At 42.1% G+C, this 16,739-nt stretch overlaps 1 protein-coding gene across 1 annotated transcript; it reads right to left on the bottom strand.

Annotated features, from left to right (window-relative positions):
- Nucleotides 1-77: 77 nt before the first annotated feature.
- On the bottom strand, nt 78-15,668 carry wfs1a (Wolfram syndrome 1a (wolframin)). Its single transcript, XM_035168157.2, has 12 exons — nt 15,538-15,668; nt 9,508-10,122; nt 7,392-7,471; nt 6,197-6,341; nt 5,946-6,119; nt 5,624-5,701; nt 5,343-5,482; nt 4,921-5,022; nt 4,539-4,784; nt 3,608-3,886; nt 2,788-2,951; nt 78-2,707 (listed from the first exon to the last, which is right to left on the bottom strand). Exons 2-12 carry the CDS (start codon nt 10,115-10,117, stop codon nt 1,525-1,527), a joined length of 3,201 nt encoding a protein of 1,066 aa, XP_035024048.1. The 5' UTR covers nt 10,118-10,122; nt 15,538-15,668; the 3' UTR covers nt 78-1,524.
- Nucleotides 15,669-16,739: the final 1,071 nt, after the last annotated feature.

The raw sequence follows: 16,739 nt of genomic DNA, 5'->3' as shown, positions 1-16,739 counted from the left end.
AGTGAATGGGATGCAATTTGCTCTCATCGCTAAAATGCTGTCGGACAAGGAATCTGAGTAAAACCGCACACGAGGGATTTTGTTTCAAAGTCAAGCACTTTAATTAATACTCATTGCACACCCCCACACAATCCATCACTAGATAAAAAGACACTTGAATCACAGTATACAGGCTCAACCTCAGTGATCGTTCACAGCTGCATTTGCAACTTAATAGTGTTCACATATATGGGTTTCCATGCACTGAAAGCATGTTGATAAAAACAGCCCCATTCACACAATGCATTTTTAATAATCTGATTTTAGTAATGTCCCCTTACATGGTTTCTTTTGCTTAAGAAGGAGAATTGAATTGCCACTGGAAAGAGACAAAAAATGTTAAACTGTGAAATATATTTTCTCATAAACTTCACTAACGTCTCATGACATCAGCACAATCTAAAGCCCTCCAGTACTATGAAACAAAAGGCCAACTCGGTGCATTTTCTGAGATTGAACAAAACAATTTGATAAAATGTCAATAATTTTGTTGACATATCTGCTGTAAGACATCACATTCAGAAGTCCCCTCCTCCTACTTAGTAAAAATAAACTGATGCAATGTTTGGTTGACAGCATAAGCAGTAAAACCCGTGATTGACCATAACATCTTTTATGAGTGTGTAACAAACATGAAACTGAGACTAAAGCTGCAGCAGTTTCTTGTTCAATCGTCACTGCGAACATTAAAAACTGGATCAATGTTTTGACTAATGATATTTTAAGTGCACTGTGGTTTAGGCCACAGGAAAATCTGATCAATAATTAAATAAATAAAATTAAGAGCAGAACGTTTTAAGACCACAAAGTTTGTAAAACAAAGCTACACATGGTTTGCACACAACCAATATTACGCAACACCTATAAATAAATCCGTAAACTTAAAACTGTGCTAATGTATGCACATAAATGTAAATACATACTGCACATGCAAACATATTCACAATACATGTAAGAAAATACTGAATACAAACACAGCAGGAACATTTACCTATAAAAATGCATTTTACAATGTGACTATATTTCTTTTGAGAAATGCAGTGTCATGTTCAGAGGTGGTCAGCAGCCAACATAAGCTTCCTTGCACATATTAATATTAGTTAATATAATCTATATAAACTTCCCTAAACTAAAAATACATAATTAAGTTTGAAAGTTTGCCTCTAACTGAATGTTGGCATCAGCCCATTCAGAAATAATAAAATATTTCTAAACTCACACTTGCACTCACAGGAAGTACTAGGGCTGGGCAATAAAACAATATCAATAGTTATAGCAATGTTTTAAATCCATATTTATTATTATTGATATATACTGATATCAATATTGACTGATATCGATAACATTTGGCCATATCGCCCAGCCCTAGAAAGTACTATCAGAAATATTAAAATAATATTTCACCTCCTACAGTAAATTGCATCAGTGACATGATTGTCAGAAAGCTACTCTGTGAAGAGTTAATGATTTCTAGTGTCTCTCTCCTCAGGTAGTGAATTTCGCCGACAGGAACGGAGAGAAGAAAAAATCAAAGGCAAACTTCAGCGCTTTCATCGTCGTGCGTCTCCAGTCTCTCTCTATCTTCACCTGCCTGCCTCCTTTTAACAGCGAGGAAACACAGTCCAGACAGTTGATGGCCTTCAGCTCGAAGGCCGGGGCTCTGCCTCCGAGACGGCCCTCCAGGTTGATGCTGAACTCCACCATGTTACCAGGGTTGAGTTTGAACAGAACCTGTCGGAACTCATTGCTGGCAATCAGGATTATATCCCTGGCCGGGTCGCCTGCGTCCAGGCTCCCGTCCCGGATCATTCCCACAGTCACCTCAAATTGGTAGCTGTCGAAGCGCTTCACGTGGCAGGTGTTTCTGGCCAGAGCCTTGATCTGACACAACTCTTCTTCTTCTTGCATTTGCAGCAGGATGGGCAGTGGGAGAGAGGCCGGTCCGGAAGCGGCTGCAGCTGTTAGGTTTGCGACCGTATCGTTCTTTGAATCACATTTGGGATACGTCTCTCCGTACAGGCAGCGCAGCCAGTCCCCCATGAACACCGGCAACATGTTAATGACAGACTGGGCCCCATTCTCTGTCTCTGCCACGCGGACGTGCTTGAAACGTCCAGCCCACGTGATCCTGTGTCCATGAAGGTGGCTACAGAAGATCTGCGTCTGGGCCATGCCTTTGGTTTCCCAGGCAGGGGGCCCGCACACAAGGCTGTACTGGTTCCACGTCAGCGTGGAGTTATGCCCCTTCTGTCCCTCTGCGTGGTACACATAGATGGAGAAGAACAGGATCACCATGGAGATACAGAGTAAGATGAGTTTGACTGGGCCGCGGCAGGTCAGAGAACGGAACACGTCCAAAATGGACATGCTGAATCGTGTCCAGAGTCGCAGGGTGACGGGGATCGCACATACGACCAGGGTCACGATCATCTTCGTCAGTTCCAGCTCCAGGAACCACTTGAAGAGCTGGATGAGAATCATGATGGCGAGGCCAAACGTCAGAATAGGCAGCGCAAACAGGAAGAGGAAGTAGGCCACGCAGGTGCGGATCAGACCCACAGCGGAGGAACTCTGGAGGAGAACCACGGAGAACTCACACCACATGAAGCACACGAGGTAAGGAACCAAGAAGCAGTACGTCCCCCGGAAACCACGCATCTTTGCCATGCTGCAGGCGGAAACAGACAAGAAGAAGAGGAAATTGATTTGATCTCATTTATATGCTGGGGAGGATTTTAATCCACTCACCTGAAGAACAGGTAGAACAGGTAAATGTAGAGCAGGCAGGGGAGACTGAGCTTCAGCACCACCGATTCCCCTAGTGGTAGAGTGGCGAAGGTGTGTCCCAGAAACCGAAGCACCATCATGTTCTCTGGCAGGAACTGGGTCAGGCAACACAGACACGATGCCACCTGGATTGAAAACAATTTGTTGTTGACTTTTCTATACCAAATTTGAGGCAGTCAGATAAAAAGCCAAATAAAAACATCACACTTTTGCCAAATAAGGTACAGATCAGACATATCTTGATATATTGGCAAGCATTTTAGAAAGCTACTGGCTTTCAGAGAGATTTCTAACCCTCCCATTAATTATCTCCACCAAGGAGGTTATGTTTTCAACCCTTTCTAATTATTTAGGTGTGTTTGTTGATTTGTTTGTTAGCAAGATTACATTGTGGTGCAGATCCGAATTAGGGGGCAGATCCACATCAGTGTTATTTTGACAAATGCACAATTTTTCCAGGGAACAATATTATACATAGTTTCCCATGAAAATACTTGCAGACACCTAATGTATAGTTATTTAATCTGAGGTAATGTGTTAAAGAACACTTCAATATCTTGGATGTTTAAGTTTAACACACCAAGGAATATTGAATATTTCTGACTCAGTACAAATGGAAAGTCTTGTGAATTCTGATTTTTAAAAAGGACTGAAATTAATTGATCCCTGGAATCAAGCTTCAAACTTCATGCTATATGTAAAACTGTAGTTGTGATGGAAGAATGTTAAATATACAGAACATGCATAACTGTAAACAGTGATTGTTGTGTGGCCCCCTGACCTCTATGACCATCGCTCGGCGTGCGTACATGGCCGCAGTGGGGCTGAGGCTCTTGAAGCTGACGGCGGTGAAGATGATGGCCACAGTGGAGAGCTCAGAACAGGGGATCCAGCCTTTGTCGGCTACAGGGAAAGAGAAAATGACAAAGAAGACGGATATGATAAAATAGAGATACGGCTCCAGGTTGTTCCAGCCGAAGTTGGTCTCTGCCTGCTCCACATCCAGCCCCGGTTCAAAGCGCGTCAGTAAAGATGTCAGCGCTCTGAAGTTCTCCCAAGCCTGGAAAACAAGAGGAATAACAAAAGAACTGGAAATCACAGTATAACATAAACATGTGTCAATGATTCCTAAGATCTGCTCTAGTGCCATATTTCAATTCTGTAAATATTTTTGAAGTTTAACGTTTTATCGTTTTGTGTTTTCTTTTTTTGTTGTATATTCGTATATTTTCATATTTTAAGCCTGTTTGTTGTTTGGTTGTTTCAAATGTGAAATATATAAACTTTGACTTGACTAAGATGTCATTATCAAATCCTTATGAGAATAGAAATGTTATCGATATTTTATATTTTACAGTTTAACCATGAACTTGCTAATTAGTAACTATAACTTAAAGTAGTAAACAAATACAACCAAATATATAGAGCTTGAAATAAGAAAAAACTAAATTTTTACCTAAAAATGTAAATGAATGCTGTTCTGCATTTTATATTCTGTAAAATCAAAGTTAAAACGCCATAAACAGCAAAACATACAGTACATATATCATATCAGGAGTTTTTTTAAACCGCCAGGGTCCATGCAGACTATATGAGTTTACTACGATCAAAGATTGAAACATAAACTTCCAACAAATAAATGCATAAACCATCAGCGAAAGAGAAGTTTGGCTTCCACTTTTGAGAAAAACTAAATTGGCAATCACACTGACCTTGCTGCTCTGGAAAACACGCAGCGTGCAGATGATCATGGAGATGAAGGCGAGGTAGAAGACGACCAGAGGGATGATGAAAGCAAACAGGTCGACTGTCAGGTTGCTGATGATGAAGAAGAAAATGAGGGCGTTGACGTGGTGTGTGGGGATGACGGTGCTCAGCCACTGGACGCCGGCCCGCGACGCCCAGTCCACCAGGGCCTCCTTCATATCCACGATGGTGTGCAGCGGGTACTGCAGCATCTGAGGTGAGGAGAGACAAGTAAGAAGAGAGGCCGGAAAGTAAGAGAATCAAGAGCTGAATCTTTTTTACAGCAATTGATACTGAAGGATAATTTAAGGTATGTATAAAAACTGAAGGAATATGAAGGATAGATACCATCAACTGTGACTTCATGTCCAACATCATCCCACTTCCACCAAAGCCCCAAGAACCTTTGCGTGACTTCTTGCATCCTGATGGAACCAACTCAGTCTTGTGCTTAAAAACACACACACACACACACACACACACACACACACACACACACACACACACACACACACACACACACACACACACACACACACACACACACAGTGTGGAATACAAATTTAATTAAACATACAGTAGACACTTACTATTTTGATCTCTGGCAAGAACGTTGTGAATTCACCTCTTTACGTTTGTGTGTTTGTGTGTTTGTAAGCAAGATTACGCAAACAGGGTCAGGGTTTGGGTCAGGGAAGAACCCGTTATTTTGGGATCAAGGGGCGGATTCAGGATTTTTTTCCCCTAATCTGTGAATTGCATATTTTTACCTCCCCTCCACGGTCGTCAGGTGCAGGGCTTTTATTCTTGGCTGTGGCCTGGGTGTTGTTTTGCGGTGCAGAGGGGGCGATACCTTGTGCGTACCTTTTTGTCATCTCAACAAAGTCATCCAGATCCACCAACTGTTCAGCTGAGAGGACACAATGCAAGGGATTTTACGAGTGTACTACATAGTCTGTCTCTCTTTCTCTCTCTCTCTGTGTGTGTGTGTGTGTGTGTGTGTGTGTGTGTGTGTGTGTGTGTGTGTGTGTGTGTGTGTGTGGATACTTACACTCATTGCTGACCATGCTTTCCAACACTTTCTGGGTCTGGCCTGAGGTTGGCCCGGGAATCCTGCTTGCGATGCCACCTATTGGTGAGGAAGGACCATAGCACCAGTGAGTAACAAACATTGAACTGCATGCCTGCATGTTATGTGATATTCTTAACCATGACAGCTGCAAACACTGAAATCACACAGGGGAATACATGATATATTTAACAGGAATGATAAACATTATGCGTCAACATGCTGCAGCATTCTGGTCAGTCTGTGAAACATTCCTGTCACACTGCAGATGTGCTGTTCGTAGTTGTGTGTGTATTCGTCCTACCTTGCACTGCATTGACCTGGCCGACATTTTCCAGCATCTCAGACACAGCCACCTTCCTCTTCCTCTCTGGGTTGAGCTTAAAGTACATCATCATGGCTGCTTTGCGTACAGCCAGTTCAAACCTACTCTCTGTTGACAACTTTCGCACATGGGCCTCGTTCTCTGGAGTGATTCCTAGCAGAGGAGAACAAGTTCAGGAATGACAGAGGCAGATACTCAAAGATGGATGTGCACATGAACATTCTGTCGACCTTTGTTCTGGATCCAGCAGCGCTGCAGTAATGTCGCTGCACCTTTTCTTCCCTGTTTAGCTGCTGTAATCAGCCAATTAACAGCCAGGAGATTATTCAGCTCAGTGTCCTTCTCTTCAGCAAGAATCAAGAAGTGCTGACCGAGCTGAAACAGAGACGAGAGGTAGAAGATAGAGGATTCATTTGCAGCTTTTGGGACATTAGTCTAACTATTAACTCAAATCAGGGCAATGTGATGAAGTTCTCTGGAACACCCTGCCCGGGGAAACATGGCAGGCAGAGTCAGTAGCTTCCATTAAATCAAAATTTTAAATGTACTTTTATCGTACCACATTCCCTATTTTACCTAATTATATTTCTCATTATTGTATTGGGTTGTCAGGCCTAAATGTCTGTCACACGTTTATTGAACAGTAAGAACTATTGCCTGTTGTAATTTTATGGCTCGTTACACAAAAGGTCAGTACAGTATATATATTAGGCATGTTCATGTTCATGTATATTAGGCATGTTCATGTTCCACTGACCACCACAGAACCCATACTTCCCAGTCCCTGTGGCCATCAGGGCCTCTTCACCTTTTCCCAGGGGCAGCCGGCAGAGGCCTCGACTATCAAGTGACTGCTTTCTAAGCTTAACTGTCATCTCATAACTTCTCACAGTTATAATCAAATTCAACTGTTCGTATGAAGATATGCATTTGAAGCAGCTCTGCATTTGCAGATGGATAAAGTCTGTATCCATGTTGGATACAAGAAACTCAAGGTCTCAACTTAACTGATGTGGTCACATGTTTTGACATGTCCACTTACACACGCATGGTTATTTAGATGCTTGGTATGTCCAAATACATCATGTTAAAGCCATATTACTACCCACGTAAGAATTTGCCCTTTCCGAGCAGCTGGGTCTAAAATTTAAAGTCGGGTCTCTTCTTCCGTTTCTGAAAATTATTATTATTATATATACTGTGAATATTTCACAATAGTACAGATACAGTGTGTACTGTAATTCTCTGTAATAAGTGTTCCCAATGATTTATACGTGTGTGTCAGTATATTGTGTATCATATTCAAAGTCTGGTATCGGCTTCCAAGCGACCAAAAATAGACACTTGCTCTGAACCAGCCTGACCCAACCAGCGGGTCTGAAAACAATGCCAAGTTTCAGTCTGTCTGCGTGTCCGCTCACTCACCCGGGTCTGAGCTCGGGCATCGCCAGCTTTGGCCTTCTCCTCCATCTGCTCCACGGACAAATCCTCCTCCGGTTCATCATCTGGAGAAGATAGGAGGTGTCTTAAATGTTCAAACATCTCAATCAATACAATCAAACAAAAACGACTCTCACGGGATTACATAAGAACATGAAGTCACATATCCTGGAACATGGGCATTACAAGACGTCCGAGGGTGTACATCTGCTCTGTGTGAGATTGTGTGCATTTAAAAACCTGTCTGCATCCGTCTTTGCAGATATCTTGTGACACAGCTCCATTAACAACCTGCCCAGCTCTTCTGTCACACGGATACAAGTCGATAGCATAGAGTTTCATAACTCCTTTAAAGAAATGGGGTTCAGTGTCTGTTTCAAATGCCAAAGTCTATATTCCATGGCTCAGCTAAATCTCCTGTTGGTGTAACAAGTGTGGTTTCACTACCAGTAGATATGAAATAAAGTATAACAGATGCTAACTTAAACTTTGTGATCATTTTATCACATTCTCCATAAAATCTTTAGAAAAGACAGACATTACATACATACATTATTAATGTAAATAATCATGTGCTGTTGACAAAGGTTTAGCATTTAGAGGCCGAGTCTACAGCCATGACAGAAGCTTTGAGCTAAATGCTAACATCTCCATGTGGAAATAAAGACAAAAGAAGCTAACAAACTGCTCACTACATATAATTCACAATGTTCATCCACTCACTTTTATATATTAGTTAAGTTCAACAAAAACTAAATCTTTAAACTTTGACCCGGTGACGGCCATTATGACAAGCTGAGTCTTGAGGACTGAGAGGATCCCAAACGTTTTAACGGTTCAACCTGAAGTGCATGGGCATGAATTTGAAAATCATATATCATGGCAATCACTCCAGGCCAAACAAGAAATGTGAAACTCAATGTGGTACTAGAGGAATTCATCATCTGGGCACCATGAATGGCTGCGACAGACTAAACAGTCTGTCGCAGCCATTGACTTTCACTTGTTGAGACGTTTCATTTTAACATTGATAGACTGGTACATCACACCCACATACTATAAATAGAGCCATGTGGTGCAGTAATATTGAGAAGGCAAAAACTGTGAGCTGCAGAACTGTGTGTTCAACTCGTCACACGGTAAACACAGTGAGGCAGAGAGGTGACGTATACAGAGGATCTGCTTTCCTTCACTTTGATTAAACACAGTCCACACAAACACACACACAACAACCGGTTTTATGTTGAATTCAAAGGTTTAGATCAATAAGTGTTTTTTAAGTCACTATTAGTTAAGTTATATAAACCAAACATAAGATTTTCTAGCATATATTGGACAGCGTAGATCTTATTTCAGCAAAGTCACACACCCCAGTAGTGGGGTTTGTTGTAACAACACTACATATTTGACATTATCTGTGATTGTGTAGTAGGCGTCCGAGTGAGTTTTACTTGAAATAGACAGATATGTGTCCTATGTGTAATAAATTTGACAGATCCAACTATAGCACCTTGTGGGCAAAAATGCAGCCCAAGCAACACTGCAACATTGTGAGCAAAAATGCTCCTCAGCTTTACAACCCAAGATTAGATGCATACCTCCACCGCGGACTAACAGTGACCAACAGTCCCCTTCAATTCAATTAAGCTAAATGTCACACACTCATATATCAGTCCTCTATATAGGCCTGGCTCTTTTTCATGGAGGTCTATGTATTACTCCCTGAGAAAACAGTGAAACTGTTGAGAAAAAACACCTTATCTCACAATGCAGAAGAAAGTTAATAAACTTGACTGGATCCTGATTTAATGAGTTTTTCCCTGATCCTTCTGCTAATGTGTCAACTATTTTCTTCGAAATCTTGGTGACAAACAAATAAACAAATAAATTGGGTCAACCTCATGGAAGAAAAATAAGGTGAAATGTTCACCAAAGTGTAGTGTTACGCTGGTGCCCATGGAAAGATAATTCGATAAAATATAGCAGAAGACATATCACCTAAAAAAACAGCAATAGGTCTGTGATCTGCAAATTTAGTACAGTGTCATTAAAACTCACAATGTGTGATTTAATCCCAAACTCAAAATGAGGACATTCTTACCATCTTCATCCTCAACGGCATCCTCTTCCTCTGCTTTCCTGAGTCTTTCCTGTATTATGACCCGCTTGGCCATGGAGGCAAAGGTGCGTTTCACTGGGTCGGTGGAAGACGCTGCAGGCGCTGCGGTGGAAGCAGTGCTGGAGGACGATGGAGGGGAATCTGTCACAGTCGTACAGGTCACACCGGCTGAAGCAGCGGAGGGAGAGGCGAGTTTGGAGACAGGGGACATTTTGGAGATTTGAGGGCTAGAGTGGTTAAGAGAAGTGATGAGGGGTGTTTTGTGTGGAGCAGGAGAGGATGGGTTGGTGGAGACAGTTTTAGAAGCGGGTTCAGAGGACACAGCAGAAGAGGAAGGCTTTGACCCTTCAGCCGGAGGAGGGGAGTCCGTTGATTTCGACATGACTTGAGGTTTTTGTGGCGAAGAATATGAGGGTTGCCTGGGTTCTGGCTCTGTTTCTGTGGGGGCTGGAGATTTGGGTGTGGCAGAGAGGTTGTTGGAGACAGGTGAGGGAGGCATCTGTACGGTGGAGGGACGAGAGGGTCCATCCTCGACAGAGCGTGACCCCTGAGCTTTGACAGGAGTGGGTGTTGATGGGGAATCCTTCTCCATCTTTCCTGTGAGAGAAAAAGCAAAAGTAAATACATGAAGACAACCGCGCGACTCTCACACCAAACAGCACAGACATCCATGTAAATGCCCTGCACCTATCGCAACGCTCTCCCTCCTGGTCGGAATCTCAAGCTTCTGCATAAACTTCAACTGCAGAGAACACATCACCCCTGTGATAACTACATTGGTTTCTTATCAAACACTGCATTGATGACAAAATGATCCATCTTACCTTCAAGGCTCTCATAATCTATAGCACCTATACCGCACCAAGCCGTATTCTCCCAGCTCCTTCTGCCCGCTTATCCTCTATGTCAGTGGTTCTCAAAGTGGGGGGTGAACACTCTCCAGGGGGGGCGCAATGTCACAGACGGAGAAAGAAAAAAACGACCGCCGACCTGTCACTGGTTAGTGAAAGCTCCCTCAGTGGCGAAATGCAAAGGGCTGGACTAACACAAACAAATCAAATACTTTTTCGTTCCTGATCCACCAATCAAAAGAGGAGTGTTATCATTTGAATGTGAGTTGCACGTACGCTTCCGAGTATAAAAGTAACTGCAGGCATGGTCAGCGCTCACCCTCACTGAGACGACACCCTGCAGAGTTTGTGCGATTGCTCTTGTTTCCTCTATCATTCAGATATTCATTGCTTTATAAACAGTCTTTTTAAAGACTCACTCCTTCCTTAGTAATACCTTCCTGCACTTGCAGTAGGCCTATTTGTAGCCTAATCTAAGGAGTAATTTGCTCCACAGTCTTTTTAGAAAGCTCGTAGCCCCAAGAGCTAGCCTTCTAGCTAGCTAACTTCTTCCAACTGCAGCTAGCCCTTTTCTCCTTAACACCTACCTTTACATCTTCAATCATACACTGTGTTGCAACAAATAAAACACCAGCACTTGAATACTATTCTGTGCTGTCCCTGTCTACATTGTGTACTGTTCGTTTTGTTAGGAACCATTGCCTAGCACAGCCTTATTCATTATTCGTGTGCAAGTCGCTCACAGCCACACATACAAACACACTCACAAGACCACGACGTTGCAATTAGAACTTTATTAACTTCACACACACTGTATCATTCTGATTCGTAAAAGTCAGGCAACCGATGCGCCAGTTGCGAAGAAGCCAAAGCTTCGCAAATATGACGAGAGCTATTTGCAGTTTGGTTTCACCGTCACTGGCACGACTGAGCAATGTCCTCAGTGTGTTTTGTGTGCCGAGGTGCTGGCAAATGACAGCATGAAGCCATGCAAATTAAAAAGGCACCTCGACACCAAACACCCTGACTTGAAAGAGAAGCCTGTGGACTTCTTTAAACGTAAACGTGATGGCCTCCAGCAACAACAAACCACCACCTCCAAGCATAGCACTGTCTCCAAGCAGTGTCTGGAGGCATCGTATGTAGTGTTGGGCCATGTTTTTTTGTGAAACCACACTTCGGCCTACATGTGCCATCAAAGCCTGAAGCAGCATGTCCCTCCAGGACTCAGTCTCCCAGGGGCCATCAAAAACCAGAGCAAGGAACTCAGTCTCCCAGAGGGCATCAACTTCACACAGAGGTGTGAAACCCCCCCCCCCCAGGGATACAGGTTTCAACTCCCATTGGTCACTCTGGACCCCATGACCTGTGAGGTCACCGGGCCAATATAAGGCCTGGTCTCCCCCTCTTCTCTCTCTTCTGCCTCTTCCTACAATCCTTCCACAGGAGGGAAGGCTGTCGAGCCTCTTCTCCAGCTCACATCCTCTTTTTCCATCCAACTCTTCGAGAGGAGCACAAAGGTGCAGCTTCCAGCTCATCTCACCAAGGAAACCTCCTCGCCCTCCAAGCTCTACCAACGTCCTAGCAGCGATGCGATGTCCTGCAGGAAAACTTCAACCAGCAACTGAGCTACACAGCTCAACAGAAACCAGCAAGACGACACAAAACTTCGAACTGCACAGCAACTTCCTTTTTCCCCTTTCCACAGACGGGTAACACAACTGGGCTTAATAATTATACTAGGCTAAGCAAGACTGTTTATTCGATTCTGTGTGATGTTTATAAGTTTGATTTGTGGTGTTTGTGGTGTGATATTTTGGGTACAAGTTATTGAGAAAGTAATGTTAGTCTGTTATGCTCTGCACAGTCTTTCGTTGCATCCAATCTAGTAACTTTGTCTAATTTGGCACACACACACAGACACATGCATATCCCTTCACCTCATTATCTCTACAGGTCGTAAACATTCCAATAGGTGGGGGAAGGGTGTTATCTCTTTGGCCAGCCGCCATTTTGGAAGCACAGACACACAGACACACACACACGTATACTCATATACACATCTTTGTTTAGTAATTACACTGTTAGTAATTTGTGTTTTTATACTTTATTATATTCATAATAAATGTTTTCCTTTCACAAATGCTTTTTTATTAATGTTGCATAAGTGAATTTTGCCAACCTCTACACTGTCAAGAACTCCATATCCTTCAACTTAGCTAACTATCTATATGGTAATTTTGGTTATAGTTATTAATTTAATTGTTAATCAGAGTTCCAAATTTGTAGTTAGTACCTTTATGAGACTTATTCAATAAATTGGCTATCTTTTCCCTTCCTTTGAAGAGTGGTGCCCCAAGGTAACTTTAATCAATTAAAGTTATTATTTAATATTAATAATAAAATATTAATATTTAATATTTTATTTTGATAACCAAATTTATTGAATGCCGAAAGGCACACCATTTTATGGTATCACGTTTAATGCATTATGGCACAACAGTAGTTGCTCATAGAATTGCTAAGCTTGGCAAACCCCATACAATTGCCGAAACACTGATTTTGCCGGCCACGCAAGACATGTGTAGAATAATGATAGGAGAGAGTGCAGCTGCTAAACTCAGCGCAATACCTATGTCAAATGACACTGTGTCACGCCGAATATCAGAAATGTCTAGTGATATCAAAGAGCAACTAATACACTACATTCAAATCAGTCCTTACTATGCACTGCAGCTGGACGAATCCACTGACATCGCTGGACAGGCCCAGCTTCTCACTTACGTCAGGTATGTGCGGGAAAAGGAAATTGAGGAGGACATCCTGTTTTGCCGGCCTCTTCAGACCCGTACAACAGGGGAGGCAATCTTTAATGTGGGAAAGTGTATTGGCCTCTGCACAGATGGAGCGCGGTCGATGACAGGGCGTGAGCGTGGCCTCGTAGCTCGCGTCCAGCAAGTTGCTCCACTTGTGCAATGGACACACTGCATGGTCCATCGCGAGGCACTTGCTGCCAAGAAAATGACACCGCTCTTCGAGTCAGTGCTTCACCAGGCCGTGAAAATAATTAACCATATTAACGCTCGTCCACTTAACTCCCGTTTGTTTGGGGTCCTCTGCCAGGAGATGGGGTCAGGGCACGAACAGCTGTTGCTGCACACTGAAGTTCGCTGGCTCTCCAGGGGGCGGGTGTTACAACGGCTGTATGAGCTGCGAGAGGAGGTAAAGTTGTTTTTGACTGAAAGTCAAACAGATCTGGCGAAGCACCTGGATGATGCCATGTGGCTTGCCTCTCTCTCCTATTTGGTGGATATTTTTGACCGGCTGAATGTCCTTAACCTGTCTTTGCAAGGCCGCGAATCTAACGTTCTGCTCCTCGCTGATAGAGTGAATGCCTTCACGCAAAAAATTGCTCTCTGGCATGGTCACATCAGTTCTGGAAACTGCGACATGTTTCCCAGCCTTGCAGACTTCATTGCCGATGCACGTGGCACTGATTTCTCCTCTCTCCTCCAATCAGCTGCTGATCACCTTTCAGCGCTGAAGAATCAGTTTGGGTCCTATTTCAAAGAGGACTACCGTTCATTCGCCTGGGTTCGGGATCCATTTCTCTGCTCAGCAGACGAGCTGTCAATAGACATGCAAGAGCAGCTTATTGAGCTGAAGAGTGACAGTAGACTAAAGTTACCACCTCCCCTCTTTCGTCATTCTGGGTAGCAATGATGCCGGAATACCCTCAGCTTTGCGACATAGCCTTAAAAATGATCCTCCTTTTCGCGGCGACTTATTTGTGCGAGGCAGGCTTTTCAAGACTGACTGCGTTCAAAACTAAATATCGCAACCGCGCACAGATCAAGGATGACCTGAGGATATGTTTGTCAAACATTGCCCCAAGATTTGAGGACCTTTGCAAGGCAAAGCAGGCTCATGTCTCACATTGACAGACCTGCAAGATTTTTTTTTAAAGATCACAAGAGGCCCATAATAATAACAGTATCCTAATGATAGCAATAATAACACTTATTATTATTATGATAATAATAATAATATAATAATAATTGGTCGATTATCATTAATTATAATAATAATAATATAATGATGGTGATAATAATGATGATTATTATAATAAGAAAGCATGCAGGCTCACATAGCTGCTAATATTAATAGCCTACTAATAGGCCTACTACTACTGATCATAATCATAATAATAATAATAATAATAATAATAATAAATAGTAAAATAGTAATAATAATTGTCTGTATGGGCCTAACAATAACAATAGCCTAACCTTGACATGTCAGGCCTATCAATAACAATATGCTATCTATCTATCTATCTATCTATCTATCTATCTATCTATCTATCTATCTATCTATCTATCTATCTATCTATCTATCTATCTATCTATCTATATATGGTGGTGTAGTTGAGGGCGGCGGTGGCGGGCGGCGGGGGCGTGGGGGGGCCCCAACTACCCCTAACCAGCTTTGGGGGGGCCCAGCTTGCAAAAGTTTGGGAACCCCTGCTCTATGTGGTCTAGAACTTTCAGCTTTGACTTGCCCCCATAAATGAAACGCATTATTGTTATTGTTATAGATTTATTCTTCTTATTACTGCTGTTGTTGCTGTTGTTAGTCTATACATTGAAGAAACACGCAGCTGGGCGGTGGAGTCTGTGAACTGAAAACTTTTCAGAGGAACATTTCCACTGGATAATTTACACCAAATATAAAGTCCAACACCTTCCATTTCAAACAAACAAACAAACAAACAAACAAACAAACAAACAAACAAACAAACAAACAAACACTTTGCTACTCAGGGTGAATCAACTGTGTGAGAAGAAATATCATAAAAGCCTTAAATGGAATATCTGCTGCAATATCTCACAATAAAACCAAACCAAGTGGCACATGAAGGCAGGAACATACATCATAATGTATTTAAAATGCATCACAGTGAAATGAAAATCTAGATGGGTCCATTTGAATCACTTTTGATAACAGGCCTATACTGCAGTTACTCAGCTTGGTCCTGCGAACCCAGACTCAGACATTGCGCCAGTTTACGCAAACTTCATGCCAAGTACATTATCAACACTGAACCTGCGCACAAATCAACACAAAGTAAAACAACGTGGCGTAAAAAAAAAAATCTTACTTGTTGAGTGAATGAGCAGATTTCTTCAGCACATGAAGGGAAATGTTCTCCTGAGTTTAAATGTGGTGTCTGCTCTCCATGGTGCACAGCTTCAGTCCGCTCCACTTACACCAGTGAAACCAGAGACGCGCACTGGCTGATCCCAAGTCTCTGGTCTATAAACAACACCAGAAACTTTAGCACACGCCCTCTTTAAAATAGACTCGCCTCTAATAGGGGAAAGTAAACGCCCATCAAACAGTCAAAGTATCTGATTGGTTCGTTATCCTTCTTGTTCCGTGATCCTGGGAGAGCCAAAGGATTTTAACAATGTCTGTCACTCCTTCAAGCGTTTGCTCAATTCCGTCACTTATAATCTCTTCTAGTGTGTGGGAAAATCACAACTGAGCAATTATAGAATAATGAAGAATGAAAAGAGATTTAATCAATTTATAGATAATGGGTCATTCATATTTAGAGAGGCTGCATGTGCAATTATTTCATCAGAATGGTGACATCATCTAGATTAAAATGTACTGTATACATCTTTTACCCATGATCTCTGTCTAAAACAAGATGTCTTCTAAAATGCTGGAAAAGACAATGCTGTAATAACTTATACTTCATAATACATCAACTGCTTAAGGAACGTATGATTTAACTTTTCAATAATGCAGGTGAAAAGTTGCTCATTGTCACGAAATTATCACCTCACTGTATTTAATGGAGTCACTTTGAGTTCCTGGATCATCAGGTGATGAATACTGACTCACAGTTACGCACACATTCATATTTTATGCACGTATGAAGCTGATTTTGTCGTGCAGCAGCTAGAGATGTTTTCATGCGAACAACAGTATGATAAAAAGCAGCTTTTCCTGTCTGTTAGCTATTATTATATATATTAACAGGTAGTCTATCCTGTTTTCATAAAGGTTGATAATGCGTGGGACTGATTTGTCCTTTTTATTGGATTTCAGCTGATTTGAGGGCATATAAGTAACATAATGTCGGTAAAAATAAGCTGATGACCCATTAAGCATTACTATTAATATAAACTCACTCATTCAGGCATTTGATCATCTTGAATCCTAGATTGCTACATGAGTTAAATGATTAGTACCCTTATTATGAAGTGTTTATATATATACACTCTAGTTGGTGCCAGAACTGTTTATGTACATACACTGATTGACCAGAGACCTGTGTGCATTGTAATGCAA

Source organism: Hippoglossus stenolepis, chromosome 2 (genome assembly GCF_022539355.2).
Source record: "Hippoglossus stenolepis isolate QCI-W04-F060 chromosome 2, HSTE1.2, whole genome shotgun sequence".
Taxonomy (NCBI): domain Eukaryota; kingdom Metazoa; phylum Chordata; class Actinopteri; order Pleuronectiformes; family Pleuronectidae; genus Hippoglossus; species Hippoglossus stenolepis.
Note: the sequence above shows the minus strand (reverse complement) of the source record. Positions and strands in the feature narration are given on the sequence as shown.